The 21092-nt window shown below is 53.2% G+C and overlaps 1 protein-coding gene across 1 annotated transcript in view; it reads right to left on the reverse strand.

Moving 5' to 3' along the window:
- Positions 1-4638: 4638 nt before the first annotated feature.
- The window catches only part of ARSB (arylsulfatase B), a 70109-nt gene continuing 53655 nt past the window's right edge, over positions 4639-21092 (reverse strand). The window contains exons 7-8 of the mRNA XM_040985963.1: positions 5946-6068; positions 4639-5086 (exon numbers count right to left, since the gene is read on the reverse strand). Coding sequence (XP_040841897.1) covers positions 4821-5086; positions 5946-6068 — 389 coding nt within the window. The 3' untranslated portion in view covers positions 4639-4820. The remainder of the gene's footprint in view (positions 5087-5945; positions 6069-21092) is intronic.

Here is a 21092-nt window from a genome sequence, read left to right on the forward strand (position 1 = left end):
AGACGGCCCTGCAGGTGGGTGTGGCTTGTGACCTGGGGTCACGGGGGAGGGATAGGCAGAGGTCACAGACCTTCCCGCTCCAGCGTCTCCCCGTCTCTCATGTCCTGTTTCAATAACATTCCAAGAACAAAAGAGTGTCGCTTTGAAGGCGCGCCAAATCGTCCACCTTACCAGAAGGCTTTGCAACCCAAGATTTGACCCTCACCCAACCCCTCGGAGTGCCTGTGCTCCGCCCACCACCACGTTCCTGTGTGCCCTGCACAGGAAGCAGGGTGCTGACCACTCAGAACACACAGCCCAAGCCTGGGGGGAGCTGGCTCAGGCCGGCCCACCAGGAGCTGCTTCTTCACACTGGCCCTCTGCACAGCCGCAGGGACACTGGGGGTGTGAGAGTTGATCAGACCACCCTACAGGAGCCACCGGAACGGATAAATACACGGCCAAGTATAAGCGATCAGCCCCAGTGTGCTCACATGTGTACACACACACCCCGAGGCATCACGGCCAAGTCCAGGCGACCAGCCCCAACACACCCCCGACTCCCCATACCATCTATCAACTGGTCAGAGCCTCAGTAACTAAAATGTTTTACAGCAAGTCCCAGTGGACATGAGGTCAGGTTGCACTGCCTGTTTGACATCCTTAAGAGCGAGGGTGGGAGGCGCAGCCTCAGGCGGAAATCACTACAGATTTCCAAAGGGGCACCAGCAGCCCAGCCTCAGTGTGCTCAGGTGCAGTCACCCCCGTGGCCGGACCAACCCATGGGCACCATGGGCACTGTGTGCACCGCGTGTCCACCTCAGCCGGCCAGCTTTCCCCGAGGGGTAGCCAGCTTTGCCCTCACCTGCGAGAGGGCTCAAATTCACCTGGCAGTTGGATCCCAGTCCGTGTGTGTCCTCTGTCCCCGGAGCCGGCCTCCCAGAACACTACCACTGGGCCCACCTGCTCCAAACGTGGGTTGGCACTGACGGAGTTGGAGAGCCATCCTACCTGGCTGCCGTGCTGGCTGTCCCCTGTGTACTCGTGGTCCTGTGGCCTGGGGACGCGGGAGGTGGGCCGCACACCCAGCCATGGAGCCCTGCTTCCCAGTCAGCACCACCTCCGGAAGCCACGCTGCACTTCCGGGCCTCCTGGGTTCAGCTGTTGCCTCGTTCTGGGCCTCCTCGGTTCAGCTGTTGCCTCGTTCCGGGCTGGCTGCAGGCACAGGTGAGCGCCAGTTCGCAGGGAGGTTGTCTCCTCTCCATTGCAGTCCTTGCAGCCTCCAGCGAGCTTCTCTGCCAAGGCCTGCCACTCTTCTGGCCATCCAGGGGCACCCATGGGTTCCTGATTCCCCGCCCCACCCACTGGCCTCTGCCTTTGCTCTGGGTTTGCCCGCTGCCACCCCAGGCCCAGCAGAACTTTATCCAGTGTATACCATGTGGCCTGAAGACGTGGGGGAAGGAGATGAGCCCAACGGGAGTGCTGCATGGTGAACGCAGGTTGTCCTGAGCCGCTAAGGTTTGGGGAAGGCTGTTACACAACAAGGGATAAGAGACACATTGGCTGTGGCCACCTGCTTCCCACTCCCCCTTCCGTCCTCTCTCACTTGCTTGTTTGTAGGGCAATGGTGGACACAGTCTTCAGCTCTAACATTTTTGCCATATTTATTTTTAGAAAAACTTTTATTTGGAAGTGAGAGTTATGGTGATGGGGAGAGGGAGGGTTTGGAGAAAAAAAGCTCTTCCATCTACTGGTTTACTCTGCAACTGGCTGCAGCGGCTGGGCTGGGCCATGCTGAAGCCGGCGGCGCACGAGCTTCTGCCGATTCTTCTGTACAGGCGGCTGGGGCCCAAGGACTTCAGCCATTTTCTGCTGCTTTTTCCAGGCACATTAGCAGGAAGCTGGGTTGAAATTAGAGCAGCCTGCACAGGAAGCGACACCCATCTGTAGGCGCAGCTTCACTCACCAGGCCCTACCATGTTTACTTACTGGTGATTTACTGAGATATAATTCACATGTGTGATAATTAACTGATACTTCCGAAACCGACATACCGTCACCATTTGAGAATGGTAAAATATGGGTTAGTGGCAGTCCCTGCACTCTTGGGGGCCAGTGCTATGGCACAGTGGGTCAGGCAATGCCTGCGACTTCAGCGTCCGAGTCCTGGCTGCTTTGCTTGCCAGCCAGCTCTCTGCTACGGCAGCTGGGAGGGCAGCGGATAATGGCCCACGTGCTTGGGTCCCTGCTGCCCCCGGGGGAGAGCAGGATGGAGCTCCAGCCCCCCGATCCACGTCCAGCCCCCCGACCCACGTCCAGCCCTTGTGGAAGTTTGGGGAGTGAACTAGCAGATTTCTTTTTCTTTCCCCTGCCTGTGTTATCTTGCATTTCAAATAAATATTTTAAATAATGTACTCACAATGTTGTATGCATATCATCCTTTATATGATTCCAGAACATTCTGTCCCACAAATGGACGCCTCATATCAATGGCTAAACTTGCTTTGGAAGATTAATTTTGTTTCATGCCTCAAATCTGTAGTAACAAAGACTGGCTCAAAATCAAATAAAACCTTTAAAGACACAAAAATTCAGAAAAAAATGAGCATTTCCAATGACAACATTTGAAATTTATCATCTGATAACAGAAAATCTATTGGGACATACTCTATTATAGACAAAATACCAAGTAGTCATTTGTTGAAAATTATTATTTTTTAATTAAAAAGGTTTTATTTTTATTGGAAAGGCAGATTTACTGAGAGAAGGAGAGATAGAGAAAGATCTTCCATCTGCTGGTTTACTCCCCAAATGGCTTCGGTGACCGGAGCTGAGCCTATTTGAAGCCAGGAGTCAGAGCTTCTTTCAAGTCTCCATGTGAGTGCAGAGGCCCAAGGGCTTGAGCCATCTTTGGCTGCTTTCCCAGGCAATTAGCAGGGAATTGGATGGAAATTAGAGCAGCTGGGCACAAACCCGGTGCCCATATGGGATGCCAGCACTATATAGGTGGAAGTGTAGCCTGCTAGACCACTGCACAGCGCCTGGGAATTGGCTTTTCAAACTCTCCAGAATTTCTCCGCGGTGTGCAATTCAGGAGCTAGAACTGAGTCAGCTGCTGGGCATGGCAGGTGCACACACAGCCAGGAGTCATGCAGTGTGGCTGGCAGACTGTAAGGTGTTCCCTGCAGCCTGGGTGGCAGAGATGTGCAAGGTGCCCTGGGCTCGGCTGGCATGTCTGGCATCTGCTAGCTGTGGCACAGAGGCAGTGGCAAGTAGGGGGTTGACTGCCATCCCAGGAGCTGGGTGGAGGTGGGTGAAAGGCCTCATGATTCTAGCTCCGCTTCCTTCTCACAGGCTGACACCATGATCCAGGTTAGCAGCAGCCAGAAGAGATGGTCACGCCAGGACTTCATTTCTGTGTGGCTCTGGCTCCCAGTGTCCCATGGAGAATGAAGCAGAGACCATGAGCAGGAGAGCAGCAGGCAGTGACTGCCCCCTCATCCCCAAAATCATTCATCTCTCCAGGCAGGGTCTTGGGGCCTGAACCCAGGCACCCCGTTCCTTGAGGGAACAGCAAGGGCAGTGTCCTGGTATGCAGCTTTCTCACGCACTCATCTCTCTACCCACTGGCTTACTTGGGAAGAAAAGCACTGGTGCTTTCCACGGATCAGGCACCCTAACCCTGACCTTGACCCCAACCCCAACCCCAACCCCTAGCCCTAACCCCAGCCCCAACCCTAACCCCTGACTCTGACCCTGACCCTAACCCTAACCCCAACCCCAACCCCTAGCCCTAACCCCAACCCTAACCCGTAGTCCTAACCCCTAACCCCAACCCTAACCCTAACCTAGTCCGACACAGGAAGCAAAAGCTGCAGTGGGCTGAGGGAGACCAGAATAAAGGCGTTGGCACGGCTCTTGCCCAGGTCTGGGCCTCTTGCTTGGGACTTAGTCTGGGCTGATATGCATCAGAAGGATGTTGGGCAGAGGGCTGAGAAAGGGATGTGGGGGCCAAAATGGGCACTCCAAACCAGAGCCTCCACACGGCGGCATCTCCGGCGCTGGCCACCTCCTTCATCATGTATCATCACAGGACAAGGTGCTCCCTGCCTGGGCCACTCCCTGGGCTGGGGGAACAAGACAGAGGCCCGCCACTGTGTGCCACAACGGACCTGAGGAGAGCCCGGCCCGCAGTCCCTCCCAGCCATCGTGGTGTCTGCATGGGGAACTCGGTTGTTTGTGCCTTGGTGTGAGGTGGCAAGGAAGCAGGCCCGGTTCATCAGCTGGGTACTATAATGGGTACAGGGAGGGGGACCCAAGTGGTCTGGCAGGCAGAGGTCTGGGGACAGAGGGGTGGGTGGCAGAATATTAGAAACAATGCTTGGGTGCAGGCCTGGGGACATGCAGACCATCACAGGAAGGGGTTCACCCAGTGAGGGGAGTGAGCGGGGAGAGGGGGGAGTGAGCAGGGAGAGGGGGCAGTGAGTGGGGAGAGAGGGCAGTGAGTGGGGAGAGAGGGCAGTGGGGAGGGGGAGGTGAGTGAGGAGAGGGGGCAGTGAGTGGGGAGGGAGGCAGTGGGGAGAGGGGGCAGTGGGGAAGTCCAGTGTCTGGCCCAGGGGCAGAAGCACAGGTAGCCCTCTCCTGGGACTTGAAGAGGAGCCCCTCTTCCACCTGTGGATTTCCAGCCGACCCCAGCATGGGGCGGGGCACAGCCCCAGCCAGGAGCACCTGTCCCGGGGCACATTTGGACACCTGGGTGGTCGGGAGCTAGGTTAGCCGGGGAAAGCTGGGGTAGGAGAGTGAATGCTTGAAGGCTGGGGTCTCTCGGATGACCGGACACCCTACAGCCAGGGCCCCCAGGCACCGGTGGCCTCGGGGTCACAGCGGGGGTCCTGGTCCGGGAAGAACACGGGCACTGAGCGTTGCTGGTAGAAACGCAAGCGCGAGAGCAGCCTGGCCACAACGTGGGGGTGCTCCTGGGACAGGTCGTGTCTCTCCTCTGGGTCCTGAGTGATGTTGAAGAGCCACAAGGTCTTCGTCAGGGGATCCGAGGAGGGAATCTCAGCAATGCCGTGTGTGGATGGCGGAGGGAACCAGGAGCCACAGCCTGGCAGGGAAACGGTACAGTTGATCCAGGGCATGGCGGGTGGGGCCCGATTCCAGGGAGGGGTGGGGGACCAGGTTGGGAAGTGGGCGTGGACTTGTGAAGGCAGGTCGTCCCCCAAGCTGCTCTAGTCGCCCCCCATGCCTCTGGCAGGTGCTTGAGACCCGTCTTGCAGCTTCATCACCAGGGCATCAGGAACGTACGTGTGTGCATGCATGTGCTGACAGAGACCTCTAACTGTCACAATGACCAGGCACCAGTGTGATGCAGAGATGCCCTACAACGCATGGGACGGTCCCAAAGTGTCTGGCTCAGCTGTCAGCAAGTGAGGGGCATCTGCCTCACAGCCGGAACCGTCATAGCCCATGTTTGCAAGTACTGGAAGGATGCTGTTTCATGGCTCTGGTCCAGGCAGCAAGCCCCCGGCACCTGAGTTGTGGCTGGCTGGACACAGGTAAAGAACAGCCACCCAGCAGACAGGGCAGCAGCATACACTCCTGGCCCCGTGACACTGAGTTCCTGGTTTTTAATTTTAGCTGGGAAGGGCCAGTGACTATACCAGCCTTCACCTGCTCCTTCAGTCCTACCTGCATGTGAGAAGCCCATCCTGGTGGCCGCACGGAGGAAGCTGCTGGGTGGCTGGGAACCAGCTGGGTCTTATAGTACAATGTCAGACACAGCAGGCAGAAGGCACTGGTGACCCTGGAGCACTGGGCGGGTCAGGGAGGGACTGAGGAGGATGGCAGTGGATGTAGCAGGAGTTTGGGGTCCGCCCTTTCCAGGAAATGGCCCAGGAATACTACCCCAGGCCAGGCCTGCCTGTGCGGGGACAAGCAGGTGTTGCAAGCAGGGCGCCTCTGACCTGGGAAGCCTGTGAGCAGTTTCCAGTTCCCGTGTCTGATGGCTGCGTGGATGGACGTGTTAAAGGATGAATGTTCCGGAAGAGAGGACTTGGCCTGCACTGGAGTCGCGCCTTCCTGGGGACCTAGGACAAGCATTTAGAAACACCGCGTAAGCTTTGGGGTTCTTCCTGGACCAGGAGCTTCTTGTCCTTAAGGCCAGCATGCAAACATGGGTCCTGCCTCAGAATGATTCTCTCACTCAGCACAAACCAAGAGCTGCTGGTAGACCAGACGTCCATCACTCACTCACTCACTCACTCTCTCTCACACACACACACCAGCTGCAGGTAAACCAGATGTCCAACACACACACACACACACACACACACACACACACACACACACACACACACACACAGGACAGCTGCATCCTGAAGAGCAGTGAGGACATGGCCTGGGGCTTATGACATCACACACACATAGAGTCAGACACAGACAGACACACACTCGCACAGGACAGCTGCATCCTACAAAGAAGTGAGGACATGGCCCAAGGCTAGGTGACCAAGGAGTCATCCCCCACCCAGCCCATGCTGCAGGTGGCTCATGCATGCGGAGCTGAAAGTGTGAGCTTGAGGCTTGGCTCCAGCACTTGCTGGCCTGGTGCCCACAGGGCAAGCTGACCTCACTAGGCCTCATTTCCTAAATCTGCAAAGTGAGCGTCATCTGTCTCCTTACAGTACCGTGTGGCTCAGATGTGACGATGCCAGGGACATACTGGATCTGCAGAGAAGGCAAGCTACATGGCAACTTTACTTTGGTGAAAAAAAAAAAAAAAGAATGAAATCTACTTGTGGTTTCTTTATAATACACATCTCCCTGACTTTCTGAAGACCCCTCGTAGGCAACGATTTCCAGGTTTTTTTTACACCCCAGTAAAACTTCCATTTTTCTTTATAAGATTTACTTATCTACAAAGTTACAGAGAGAGGGAGGGACAGAAAGAGATGAGATCTTCCATTCAGTGGTTCGCTCTCAAAATGCTGTCATGTTAGGACTGGGCTGAGCTGAAGCTAGGAGCTTTGCACCTCTACCTGGGTCTCCCGTGTGGGTGTCGGAGCCCAAGCCTCAGATGATCCTCCACTGCTTTCCCAGGTACAGGGAGCTGGGACGCAAGGAGAGCAGCTGGGACTTGAACTGACTTTCGCACTGCAGGTAGTGGGTTAACTTGCTGTGCCATAACGCCCAACCACAGATGGCTTGGAATTCCATTTGCTACCAGCTCTGATGTTCTTTCACACAGCACTGAGCTGCCTAAGACGACCACCAGTATTACAGCCAGTATTACTGGCTAATGATGGTCAGTTCTCACTGCACACTTTGGGACATCAGGCACTGCTTCCAGCGTTGCCTGTGAGGGAGCCTGCTCACCCCGTGACACGTCCTGGGACAGTGTACTGCACGGTGGCAGTTGCCACCGAACACTGTCATCAAGACCATCCTGTTTATCTTTCACATCCTCTTCCACCCAAGACCTTCCAGAGAGCGGGAAAGAGGCACAAGTCGCATAAGAGCAAATCAATGCCCAAGAGCACATCACTCCCCACCAGACACACCCAGGCTCCCCTCTCTGACCTGGGTCCTACAGACCTCCTAAGGGGAGTCTGTTGAAGTCAAATGCAGCTCAGAATGTGTGCTGAAGCTGGATGGTCACTCAACATGGGACTGGTTGGCCACCTGTACCCAGCTCAAGCTAGCAACAGGTCCAGCACCCTACACTCAGAAGGGAGCTCATAGCGCTGAGCTGAGCCCACTGTCCAGGTCTGGAGGTTTCCACATCCCATGGTCTCAGCAAGTATGGGTGGATACGCAGCCCAGGCCACTGGTGCTTGCTGTGTGCAAAGGACTCATTTCCAGATGCCAGTGTGTACAGCATGGCCCATGATTGTGGGTCTAGAGAAGGAAGACTTTCTGTACAAACTGCCTTCTGCCAGTCTGGACACCCATGCTTGGCTTAACTGTGGCCAAGGGACAAGCCCTGGCAACCGACCATGTGGCTCCAAAAGTAGGGACAGACAGAGCCATTAGCATCGGTGCCAGTGTGTCCCATCTGCTACTCCTGAGTGTGGAAGGGGAACTCAGAAGTCACAGGAGCCCAGGGGACCACCTGGAGTTTCCACCTGCCTCGCTGATGAGGAGGCGAGGAGGGCAGACCCCAGTTGGGTCACATGAGCTGTACACTGGGTACAGCCCTCAAAGCCAAGGTGCAACTGCCCTGCCTTGTTCAATCCCACTGCCACGAGAAAGAGGCATCGCTAGAAAGTTCTTCCTGCCCAACACAGGACTAACTAGGCTGAAAACTGTGTGAGACAGAACAGGGATGCCCATTCCTGACTTTGCCCTGCAGTTACCACTACACCTCACTGTGGCTCAGGCCCCAACCCTCCTGCCACCATCAGCAGCGTTTGCTGTGTCTGTGATGCTCTATACAGAGCAATGGCCTGGGACACCTGGCAGAGCACTCACAGCCAGACTGTGGCCACTCCATGGATGTCAGCTGTGGTTCCCAAACATCCTCATGTGTGCTCTCCTCCACCCAGCCCTCCCCACGGGTGCCCAGGAGAGTCTTCACTCTGTGGCTTTGAAGACAAAGCTCCTTCCCAGTGCAGCACTTGGTAGCAGCCAGAAAACCAGCAGTTCCCACTCTCATCTGTATTTTGATTAACATTGACTTTGAGCTAAATGGGACATGCATGAGTGCAGATGCCCTCAGCGGCTCTTGGGCATCAGGGTCTAGCCAGGAGTAGGGGGCAGCAGAGACAGCTGGCAGGAACTGGAGGGTCACACAGACAGTGACGGACTGGCCTCCACAGGGGTGTGATGGGGGTTTAGGGCTCTGAGAACCCAGGGGGCCTGGACTGATCAGGAAAGAGAAGACCCCTCAGAAGAAATGGTGATCTGGGGAGGCTGTGTGGGCCTGAGAAGGGAGATGGGCTAAGCGGAGGGGAGGAGACAGAAAGGTCCCAGAGACGCCAGACATCGCCATGTCCCTGGTCTACGTGCAGCCTGCCCTGGCCAGGAGGCCCTGACCATGGCACTGGGCTCCCGGCCCTGCGTGAGCTGCAGGTGGACTGCACACACTTTGTGAACCAGCAGGGTTCTTGGCATTTCTATTTCATGTTTGTCATCTTTCATTCAGGAAAGAAATAGTGGACTCCACGGCCTGCAGCTGCAGCTGTGCAAAGTCTAATAGACCCGCTCAGTGTTCTGTGAGGTTGGGTCCGAGGGGGAGGCTGTGTCCTGCTGGACACAAGGAGTGATGTGACCCGTCCTGCTTCCAGGCAGGGGGCAAGAGTGCAGCGGCCCACACAAGGGATGGGGAGAGGTGTGGCAAGGGAGGCCAAAGACCCTCGTCTCCTGTTTCTCTGCCTCCCTCCTCACTCACCAACGTTATCCAAGTTAGGTGAGGCCCATGGGTGGGAACAGAGCACCGGGGAGTGGTGGGTGGGAACAGAGCACCGGGGAGTGGTGGGTGGGAACAGAACACCAGGCATTTTCATTCGACATGCTTGACGAGACAACTTCCTGTGCTTTGGTTTAAACCAAACCTTGAATCAATGATTCACAGTACTCACTCGTCTATGACACGAATGCTGGGTTTCCTTGATCACTGGCTGTTCCTGAAGGGTCATCCCTCCTTGGTCTCTTGGGGGACAAAGCTGGCAACAGGGGATCTGTCCCAGTGTATGGAACAGGTGGCAGGGGTCACCTCTGTCTGGAGCAGAAGATGCAGCCCATGGGGTCACCTCTGCCTGCAGCAGGAGACGCAGCCCTGTGGCCTCACCTCTACCACTCTGTCTGTCAGCTTCCTGGGCTGCTGTTTCTTCTTCTGCCTTCCTGCCCCATGGTGGGGAGAAGTGGCAGGCTTCGGAGAAAGCTGGTGCATCTGATGGCTTGTAAAGGGCTTTTTAACAGACCTGTCACTCCACCTCAGACCTGTCACTCCACCTCAGACCTGCCACTCCACCTCAGACCTGCCACTCCACCTCAGACCTGCCACTCCATCTCAGACCTGTCACTCCAGTCAGACCTGCCACTCCACCTCAGACCTGCCACTCCACCTCAGACCTGTCACTCCACCTCAGACCTGTCACTCCAGTCAGACCTGCCACTCCACCTCAGACCTGTCACTCTGACCTCAGACCTGTCAGTCCACCTCAGAATCAAGACTACCCGGGAATCCACATTTTCAGTTGGTCTCTCTCTAAATATATGTTTTCCAAGTAATTGGTGGAGGCCGCCAACAAGTGGCTATAAATAGGCATTGTGTGTACAAAAAGGAGGGAAACTAACCAAAAATATTCCCCCTCAGCCTGTGATTATGGTGATGAGCACGAAGCAGGGTGGCTGCCTGCTCCCTGGCCGGGGATGAAAGAAGATGGCTCCCACCCTGCAGCGCCAGCCCAGGCCTGGCCATGGGGCTCTGGAGCCAAGCCCCTCACCCCACGCTTCCTCCTCCAGCACATTTTTGGATGAGGATGAAATAACGCTGACTTCATCCTTCCTTTGCAGAGGGGTCCTGCCCCAGAGGCAGGCAGGATGGCTGTGTTGTGGTCCTGGCCCCTGTGGGTGGCCGGGTGCTGCTGCCTTCTGGAGCCCGGGAGCCCACGCTGGCTGGCAGCAGCCACAGTCATGGCATAGGCTACCAGAATGGCCACCATCATCCAAGGACAGTCCTGCATGGTTGCCAGTCTCCATGTATGCCACAGCCTTGCAGTGACAGCAATGGAGTCACCAGGCACTGCTTGCCACAGGGGAAAAAGCAAAACCTGGACACAGCTCTTCCCTGCCTGCCCCCGCCCTCCCAGCAGTGGCTGGCTGCCACTACGGAGGTTTGCAGTGGGGAGGAGCTGTGGCCATCTCCCAGGAGCTGAGCTTTCCAACACAAAACCTCTCTTCCCGGTGCAAATGAAAGCATCCCCAAACCAGACAGGCAGCAGAAATGGTTTCTGTGCTCTGTGACCGATTCAGGCAACAGAACATTACAAAAATGGGGAGATCTGATTTGGGGGAGGGTGGGCACTTCTACCTTCAGAAGGCCTACTGGATCCAAGAGACCCCTGAGTGCTCACGGCGGACACCCAGAAGGTGGCATCCCTCACCAGCCAGGGGTAGGAATGCCTGGTCTGCCAGCTGTGGTCATTTGGTCTGACCCTGAAGGACTCTAAATCCAATAAATCTACAGCCGACTCATTTTCAAGTTGATAACTCCGCATGGTCTGAGAATGACATAAACATCCAAATGGCCCTTGGCAGAACAACAGTGGCCTGGCGCCCTCCTGGCTGGACCCAAGGGAGACCTCACAAAGCTCTCATGTGGGACGCACCGGATGGAGGTCTCTAGTCTGAGCTGCTGGGAGAGGCGGCACTGGACACAGGTCCTAGGTCTGGCTGGGTCGGCTCCCCTTAGGGTGAAACCTTAACTATATGTGACAAGGACACTTTGTCCCTCAAAGGACAGCACATGGGGCTGGACAGGCTGTGCTAGGGGAGAGCGTACTGACCTGGTGCTGCTGCCCCTAACCTGCCAGCCTCCTGCATTCTGGGGATGAACCCTCTGTGTCCTCCCCCAGACGGGCCTGCCAGTCCTCAGCCATCCTTGCACTGAGTACTGGCTATGGAGAAGTCCGCCTATCCGGTTCAGAGCTAATCACCAGGCCTGGCAAAGCCGAGGGTGAGCTGTCCCATATCTCTCACCCGCCTGGCAAGGCCAGGAGACACACATATTCGCCACATGTTTCAGGGGTCTCAGAGAGGGTGCTGGGCAGGTGGACACACACATGACCATCTTTGTAAACAGGGGTCTTCGAGGTGGCCTTGGGAGAAGCCAGCAAGAGACACTGTAGAGTGACTCTGAGAACCCAGGGGACAACAAAACGGGCCCCTGGCCTCCTTCCTTCCCACACATGAAATGTCACACAGAGATGCTGACTGAACCACATTAGCAGTTCCCAGCTCCCAGCTCCGACGGCCACTGACGGGAGGCCCACCTCAACCCATTCTCATGTCACTCCCCACTCCGACCCCACGGCCACACGCTGTGACCCAAGAGATCAAACATGCGGGCACCAGCTGGGTTTCCTAAGAGCTTCACAGATCCACGCCAAGCTCTACTGGGTTATTGCTGTTTCATAAAAGACTTGTTTATTTATCTATTTGAAAGGCAAAGTGACAGGAAGCAGGAGGGACACACAGACATACAGATTCTGCCTTCTCGAACTCCCTCCAGACCTCCCATGTGAGTGGCCAGGGCCTCTCAAACCGCCTTCCCAGGTGCGTGAGCAGGAAGCTGGATTAGAAGCTGGGCAGCCAGGGGATCAAATCAGTGCTCCTGATACCACACTCCTGCCAGCCACCCTGCTCAGGCCTCCTGTCCTGTTATCTTCCTGTCCTCCAGACCCAGGTCTGCCTCTCCTTCTCCACGGGCCTGGCTGACCCCGGCCTGGAGAGACACTTTTTGAACCAATGCTCTCAGATTCCTGCTGACCCTGGGACTTCAGGTCGTGGAGACAAACTGGCTGTAGAGACACTGGGAGCGCGCATGGAGGCCTGCACATCTCACAGCTGCCCACAGGCCTCCTGGCCAGCGTGGGGCAGGAAAGTTAACTCTCACTGGGAAGAGGCTCCAGCAGAACCAGTGGGCAGTGGGCAGTGGCAGAGCAGGAGCCACTACAGGCTCCAGCAGCACCCAGCGCTTCCAGCACCAGAGGTTGCAGAGGTTGGAGTCCCCAGGGGAGCTGACCTGGGAGGGCCAGGCCAGCCTGGCACAGTGCACGCTTGGCTTACTCTTAGCGGAAAATGCAGACAGTGCCCGCGATTTGTTTCTCATTTGCCTTGGAACGAGGCCATCTGGGGAACGTGGAGAGCCACGTTCCACTTCAGAAAGCTGATTTCTGTGGGCGGTCAGCCTGGCAGGGGCAGGTTTTGCCTGTTGCTGCCATGGGAGCTCACTCACTCTGGGCACTTGCTGCCCAGTGGCAATGGCCGATGCCAACAGTCACACTGTCCCTGTAGGACTCGGATGGCGTCACACGTTTCAGGAAGGCACAAGGTCTGCCTGTTGGAGCAACATCGGACATGTGGAACCAGGACCCGCCATCAGAGCCCCCATCCCACCCCTCAGCCTTGCAAGCCACGTGGGTTCTGAGCCGCTGAGCCCAGGGCTCAGCTGTGTTGGGTGCCTCCCAAGCTCCCCAAGGTCTTAGTCTCCCACCTTACACAGTTAAACAGCTTCCCGTGTAGAGGCTTAACTCAACACAATAAACCAGCAACACAGGAGAAATCAACATTTTCTCTAGAAAATGTAAGTGCTGGATTCAATTTAAAAACGTGAAAGGGTGCCCAGAGTTGGGAGTGTGGTAAGTGGAAGACTTTTCCCACTTAAGAAAAAAAAAAAAACTTTTCTAAATGTAAATTTCAGAGGCAAGGAGATAGAAAGATACACACAAAACATCTAAGGAGGGAGGAAGGGAGAGTGTGAATGAGCAAGCTTCCAGCCACTGGTTCCCTCCCCAAATGCTTGCTATGGCTGCAACTGCGCAGAGCTGAAGCCAGGGGCCAGCAGCTCAGTCCAGGTGCCCCCATGTGGGTGGCAGGTCCCCAGTCTCTGAGGCGTCACTGCTGTCCCCTGGGGTCTGCACTGGTGGGATGCTGCAGTCAGCAGCCCAAGCCTCCTGGGTGTGGGGCATGGTGGGCGAGCACCCAGCCTTCCTTCCTTTCAGGGCACTGAGTGGGCAGGCAGCATCACACACCTGCCACTCCCACATGCTGCTGTCCTGCTGCTAACTCAGGCTGTGACTCCCGAGCAGTGTGGATTTCCAGGTCAGCACCCACATGGCACCCATGTCCTGCCAACAGCTGCCCAGGGACGCCGAGGGTAGAAAACTAGAGGGCACACATGGATGGGTGAGAAGCCAGGGGTTCCCAGGTTACATTCCATACAACCCAACGAACAGACTGAAACACACCACAGGAGACCACTAAAGAGTTAATACAACCCTGGTAGGAGAACATGAGACCAGGCTATGAGAATCACATACAATGGATTTATAACACAATAAGCTTTTTTTAAAGGACGAAAGTGGTGACTGGGGACTTTTCAGATGATGAAATCACCGCGTGAACCTCACTGCTTTTTTAAACGTTTGCATCTGTGAGTTGCAGAGGCCCCAACACAAAGCAGATTTCCTCGGTCCATAGAGAGCCGCTCCAGCATGAGAAAGCTCCCTTCCCTTAAAGCAAAGCAGATGTGGGTGAAGGAAAAGTGGTCTCTCCTGGGTGGGTGGAGGTGGAAACCCAAGGTCACTGCGAGAGGACCAGGACAGAACGTTAGTCACACATTGTCTTTGATGGCCCAGGAGAAACAGCGACTCTGGGCCGGGAGCCCTATCGGGACAAAGTGCCAGGCAGTGTGCTCACCTCTCAGCTCACACAGCTCTACGTGGGAGGGAGAGCTGCCAGCCCTGGTTACTCACATCACAACAGAGCTATGTGGAACTCCTGGCCAAGCGCCACCTGCAGATGCGGGTTCACAGCTGTTTGGCCATCCCAGGGACGAGCGGAGGAGCCACGTCCTCCTGGATGCTGCCAGGCCGGGCTCACCTGCGCCTCTGTGCCCACAGAGGTACCACAAGCAAACCGACTGGTACAGCAAAGTGCACTGGGGTCAGCGTCTTCAAGCACATGAGGCCCTGAGCCCTGCCCTGAGCTGGGGAGGGCAGGATACCCCGCGGGGACCTAAGAGGAAGATGTGCAGGGTAGGAGGTGGGGAGCAGAGGGCACACCCACATCACCAGTGACCATCTGAAGTCAGCTCTGGACTTTCTTTCACACTTTCACCTTATCACCTTCTCATCATCTTATCATCTTTCACCTTCACATCTTTCACACTTATCACCTGTTTTTCCTTCTCCCCACCCCTCAATCATATCCACAATTCTACCCCAACAGAGTTGATCAACCTTGGACTGAAAATATTCAAAAGAGAAATTGCACCTGTGCTGAACACATTCAGAGTTACTTTTCCTGGTTGCTGCCTACACATGGTGAAAGTATATCTGCAAAGCATGGCGATTCTATCGGAAAACTAGAGACAGTTTCAAGAAACAGGAGGATGTGTGTGGGTTTTATGCAAATACTATGCCACTTAAGAGGGAGCCAGAGCATCTGAGGGGAGCTGTGTGTGAGAGAGAAAACCAGTAATGGCTAAGTTAGGACCAACCTGCCAGAGATGAGGGGCATTAGCAAGGGGCATCGGAGTGCACACACTACAAGAAAACCCAGCATGGATGTAAAAAAAATGCTTTACAGCAAAAATGTTATCTTTTAATCCCTCTTTGCCAGGAAGTTTTTGTGGTTTCCTCCTAGGGTTAAAATCACCCTTGACACATGCAGTTACAACACAGAGTCACACCTGTAAGATGGCTGTGCTCCTTGAGGAACCAATGACTCACGGTGGAGATAACACGGCTACAGATCCCGAGTGTGCCCAACGGCCCCATGCGTTTCCACCAAGTTTCTCTAGCAGTGAAAGGAATTAAAGTTCAGAGGAGCTCCACCCTCACCACTCATGAAAACACCCAGCGCCACTTCTCCCCAGCTGGCTGAACCCAGGGGCTGCCCGCGCCTCTGCCTGGGAGGACAGAACAACACAGGAGGAGCACCTCTGCATCCCACAGTCCCCTGCGTGCTCCCGGTGAGGTCTCTGCTGCATTCTGTGCCTGCTGGCTCTGAAACTTTTGCTTGTCCTCTGGCACCTGGGGGAGGTTGCAGCTCTGTTCCTCTCCCACTGCTGATGTTGCAGACTCCAGTACAACCCACGCCTTGCCTGTGCAGCCTGGGCCAGGCGCCCTTGCTGCCCGGGAGCTCTGTGACTATGACTATTAATACTACCATCCTCGGGCCCCAAGGACCCACCCGCAGGCCATGGGACGTGCCCTGCTTGTGTCCCACAGCTGCCGGGGACCATCCGAGCCTCACCTGGCCATAGTTTGGGGGGTTCGGGCAAGCCTCCTTCACAGCCCCCTGAGCTGGAACAAGAATATTAGGTGCTACAAGCCACCCACAGGACCTGGGGAAGGCCCCGTTCACATCACACAGTTTTCAGGCTCACAGCTGTTTGTGCCACAAGAGCAGAGCCCCCTCTGTGGGCCACAGCACTGGGATTGTGGCTACAGTTGTGACAAACCCTAGTGATTGACACCTGCCGCTTTGGGGAGTGAACACACACACACACATCCACTGCCTCTGTGGACTGCTGTACATGAGACAACAGAAACGGGTTGCAGCTGTAGAGGGCACATTTATAGGCCTGACTCAAACCAAAGTCAAAGCAGCCACCCCTCCCCTGTAAGCAAGTAGCTTCTGATGACAGGTACTCCGTAAAGAAAGAACTATCACCGAGGATGGGCAGTGATAAGGTAGCGAACTCTGAAGAAGGAAGGAAGCAAGCAAGCAAACAGATCCACAATAGCTGTCAAGAAACAGATTCCAACGGAAAGACAGCTACGAAAACCCAGAGAAGAGTAATTCAAATAATGACTCCAAGGAAAGAGATGCAAGAGAATATAGAGAGAAAGTTCAAAGAAATTATGAAGAATACATTAAAAAGAACCAGCCAGAAGTTTTGAGCTGGAAACTTCACTGAATGTATTCAATACAATCAAGGTAGACCAAGCTGCAGAATTTCTAATCTTGAAGATTTCTGAAGTAACCCAGTTAGATAAAAACAAAGAGGAAAGAACTCAGAAGAATGAAGGAAGTGTAGAAGACGCTTGGTACCTCATTAAGCAAACAATATTACCATTCAGCTGACGGAGAAGGTGAAAGACAACCTGCTGAACGAAACAATAGTTGCTGCGCCTGGAAAGAGAGCAGGAAGCTCAAATGACCTCAACAAGATTCCATAAAAATGATCTTCTCCAAGGGAGATTATTGTCAAATTGCCAAAAGCTAAGTGTCAGGAGAGAGTCTTTTAAAAGAGTGACAGAGGCCCCAGCGCAGTAACCTAGGGGCTAAAGTCCTCGCCTTGCGTGCGCCAGGATCCTATATGGGCACCATTTGTGTCCCAGCCATCCTGCTTCCCCTCCAGCTCCCTGCTTGTGGCCTGGGAAAGCAGTCAAGGGTGACCCAAAACCTTGGGACTCTGCAGCCATGTGGGAGACCCAGAAGAGGCTCTGGGCTCCTGGCTTCAGATCAGCTGAGCTCCAGTCATTGTGGTCACTTGGGGAGTGAATCAACGGACAAAAGATCTTCCTCTGTCTCTCCTCCTCTCTGTATATCTGACTTTCCAATAAGAAAAAAACAGTGACAGAAACCGTTACATAGAAAGGAGAGCCCATTAGAGCAACAGCAGACAGTAGGGCAGTATGTTCAATATCTGAAAGCAAAGCTCGCACTGTCCTCCAGAAGGTGAGAAGAGAGGAAGTGCTTCCCACACAGCCCCAGGAAGGACCAGCCAGAGCAGCCCTGCGAGACACTGCAGGAACCCTACACAGAGCAAACAGAGAAGACACACAAACAAGACAAAGGAGCATCCAGCCGTATCGGGACAGAAAGCTACCACAATCCAAAGACAACAGTAAGAGGCGCAAACAGAACGTGTAAGAGAATTAGTACGCAAGCAACAAAATGATTGATAGGAGTTATTTTGTCTCTCTCCATGTTAATCGTCAGCGTAAATTGTTTAAATTCCCCAAAGATACAGGTTGGCTGCATGGATAAAGATCCAACAATGAGCTGCCTACAAGAATCTCAGTTTTGAGGTAAATGGATACATAGCCTGGAAGCATTGGGTCAGGAAAAGAAATTACACACAAATGGAAAAACAGGCCAAAGTAGCTATACTTATGTCAGATAAATGCATCTTAGATCAGAAACTGTGCAAGCAGACGGAGAGGGACGCTGTAGACTGGTAAGAGGAGTGACCTAACACTATCTCAGAGATGCAGCATGGTTCAACATTCGTCAATCAATAAGTGACATAAATCAAATCAACAGAATGAAGGACAAAACCCGTATGATCATCTCAACAGAGGCAGAAAAAGTCTTTATTAAATTACATCATCAAATGACTTCCATGTTGTATGAGCATACTTAGTGATACAGGCTAGATGTGACACACTAACAGTCCCAGACTTTCCGATCCCACGAGATCAGGCCAGATATGACACACTGACAGCAATTTTGACCTACCAATCCTATGAGATCAGAGGCACAGAGTCCACTCTCAGCACTCTTACTTCATGTAGTGCTTGAGTTATTAGCAGCAGTAACTAGAGAAGAGAAAGAAATACGAGGGCACTGGAATTGGAAAAGAGGAAGTCAAAATATCCATGTTTGCAGATGACATGAGCTTTTCTTTAAAAGACTTCTTTGTGCTAGACAGGCAGATCTACAAAGAGGAGAGACAGTGAGAAAGATCTTCTATCTGTTAGTTTACTCCCCAAATGGCCACAAAAGCCAGGGCTGAGCCGATCAGAAACCAGGAGCTTCCTCCCATGCAGGTACAGGGTCCCAAGGCTCTGGGGTCATCCTCTGTTGCTTTCCCAGGCCACAATCAGGGAACTGGATGAGAAATGAATAGCCAGGACATGAACTGGTACCCATATTGGATCCTGGCATTTGCTGGTGGAGGATTAGCCAATTGAGATATCATGCTAACCCACAGATGACATGATTTTATACACAGAAATACTTAACACTCCACCAAAAAGCTGTTGGAACTGATAAGTAAATTGAGTGGGGTTGCAGGATACAAAACCAACATCCAGAGAGATGAACCTTTTTGCACACCAACAACAATCTTGCTGAAAGAAACATCAAGAAATAAATCTTACTCATAATAACTATAAGAAATAAAAATATTTGGAAATAAATTTAAATAGGTGAAAGATTTCTACAGTGACAATTATAAAACACTGGTGAAAGAAACGATCAGGGACATACACACACACACAAATGGAAATATTGCTTGTGAAGGGGTTAGAGGAGTTAATATTGTTAAGATGTCCATAGTACTGAAAGCAATCCATAGATTCAACACAATCTGTCAAAATATCAATGATATCCTTCACAGAATTATAATAACCCTAAATATCCTGAATAATCCAAGCAATCCTGAGCAAAAATATATCAAGCTAGAGGAATTGTAATACCTGACTTCAAAGCTATGATTATTAAAACAGCATTGTACCCTGGGATTGGCACCGTGGTTTGACAGCCTAACTCTATGCTGCAAGTACCAGCATTCCAAATGGACACTGGTTCGTGTCCTGACTGCTCCACCTCCAATTCAGCTCCTTTCTGTGGCCTGGGAAAGCAGAGGAGGATAGTCCACATCCTGGGAGACCCCGAAGAAGCTTCTGGCTCCTGGCTTTGGATCGGCTCTACTCCAGCCATTACAGCCATTTGGGGGAGCGAACCAGAGGGTGAAAGATCTTTCTGTCTTTCCTTCTCTCTGTCGATCTGCCTTTCAAATAAAAATAAATATATCTTTTTAAAAAAAGTAAGGTGCTGGCACAAAACTGACACATATACTAATGAAACCAAATTAAGAACCCAGAAGTTAATTAATGTACATAGGGTCAACTGATTTTTGATAAAGCCATTAAGAAGAGATATTGGAGAATGAATGAAATCCTATCACTTGCAGCAACATGGAAGAAACTGGAGGACACGCTGCTAAGTGAAAGAAGCCAGACTCCGACAGACAGGCCTGGCAGGTGGGCCTGGTAGGTTTCCCCTCGTATGTGGGAGCTACAACCACCCCAGCCATTACTGGTCACTAGAGTCTGGCAGGGGTGGGGAGGTATTGCTATCACATCAGAGCCATACACCACAGGGGGTGGCCGGTTCACACTAGCCTAACAGAGAATGTGTGAACCCAGAAGACTCCAGGTTTTGGGTCACCAATTCATGTCAAAGAAGGGACAGTGTTGATGACCCTGCTCATAGAATACATTTATTGCACTTATTTCTGTCTATTTGAAAGACAGAGTGACAGAGGAAAAGAGAGACAGAGAGGTCTTCCCTCTGCTGGTTTCTTCCTCAAACGCCTGCAATAGCCAGAGAAGAAGGCAGGAGCCTGCTGCTCCATCCACGTCTCCCACCTGGATGGCAGAGGCCCAAGCACTTGGCAATCACCCACTGCCTCCCTGGATGTGCCACTAGCAAGCTGGATCCAAAGAGAGCAGCCAGTGGCTGAATTGGCACCCTGGTGTGGGATGTAGGCATCTCACGTTTGGGCAACTTAACCTGTGGGCTGCTAGGCCTGCCCCAGTCACCCGACTCTGACTGGGATATACTGGGCACAAGTACTGACACATCACACGGTAGCCCCTGAACATATACAAAGCAGCTGAAGAAGGAGGAAGCAGCCAGCTGTGATCTGGTGTTCTCAAGGGCAGAGGTACACGGTGTGAGGACAGTCCCGTTTCCTCACTAGTGACTAAGTGTCAGAGAAGCGGGCTCTCCTCTTGCTATTTTTTACTAAGTCTAGAATATTTGTTGAAACGGCATTCCAATCTTTAAACTTATCTGAGTGAGAAAAAGGAGGTACAAAATCCAAGGATCGAATGCTAGCCAACACAAATGCTTAGATAACGATCCGCTGAACAAGAATGAGCTCCAGGAGGGACTGCATGGATGAACAGTGTCCACCACACAACATGGGCTCACGCAGCTTTGGGACTGCGCCCTGCACCTAGCTGACTTGTGCTGTCACGGGAGGACAGGCTCTGACACCTGCAGCTCACAAAACTGGACACCACTTGGAGTTTCCATAGGGTTTGGGCAGTACAGACACTTAGCTTGGGTGGGACCGACACACTGCAGCGGCTGTGATAAGCGTTTCACACATGTACATCCACAAGGTCTTATGCCAGAGTTCACTAAATTCATCAAGAGGAAGTAACACCAGGCCTCCTTAAATCATTAAAATAGAAGAGGAGGGAATTCCTCCAAATTCCTTCTACAAGGGCAGCATTGTCTGGATCTTGAAATCAGACAGACACAACACATAAAGAAAGCCTCTGGCCAGAATGCTCCATGGACACAGATGCAAAAACTCTCACCAAAATGCAACGTCACATTACAAAGACTCAGCCACC

This window comes from Ochotona curzoniae, unplaced genomic scaffold (genome assembly GCF_017591425.1).
Source record: "Ochotona curzoniae isolate NIBS_2020 unplaced genomic scaffold, NIBS_Ocur_1.0 contig_4501, whole genome shotgun sequence".
Lineage (NCBI taxonomy): Eukaryota > Metazoa > Chordata > Mammalia > Lagomorpha > Ochotonidae > Ochotona > Ochotona curzoniae.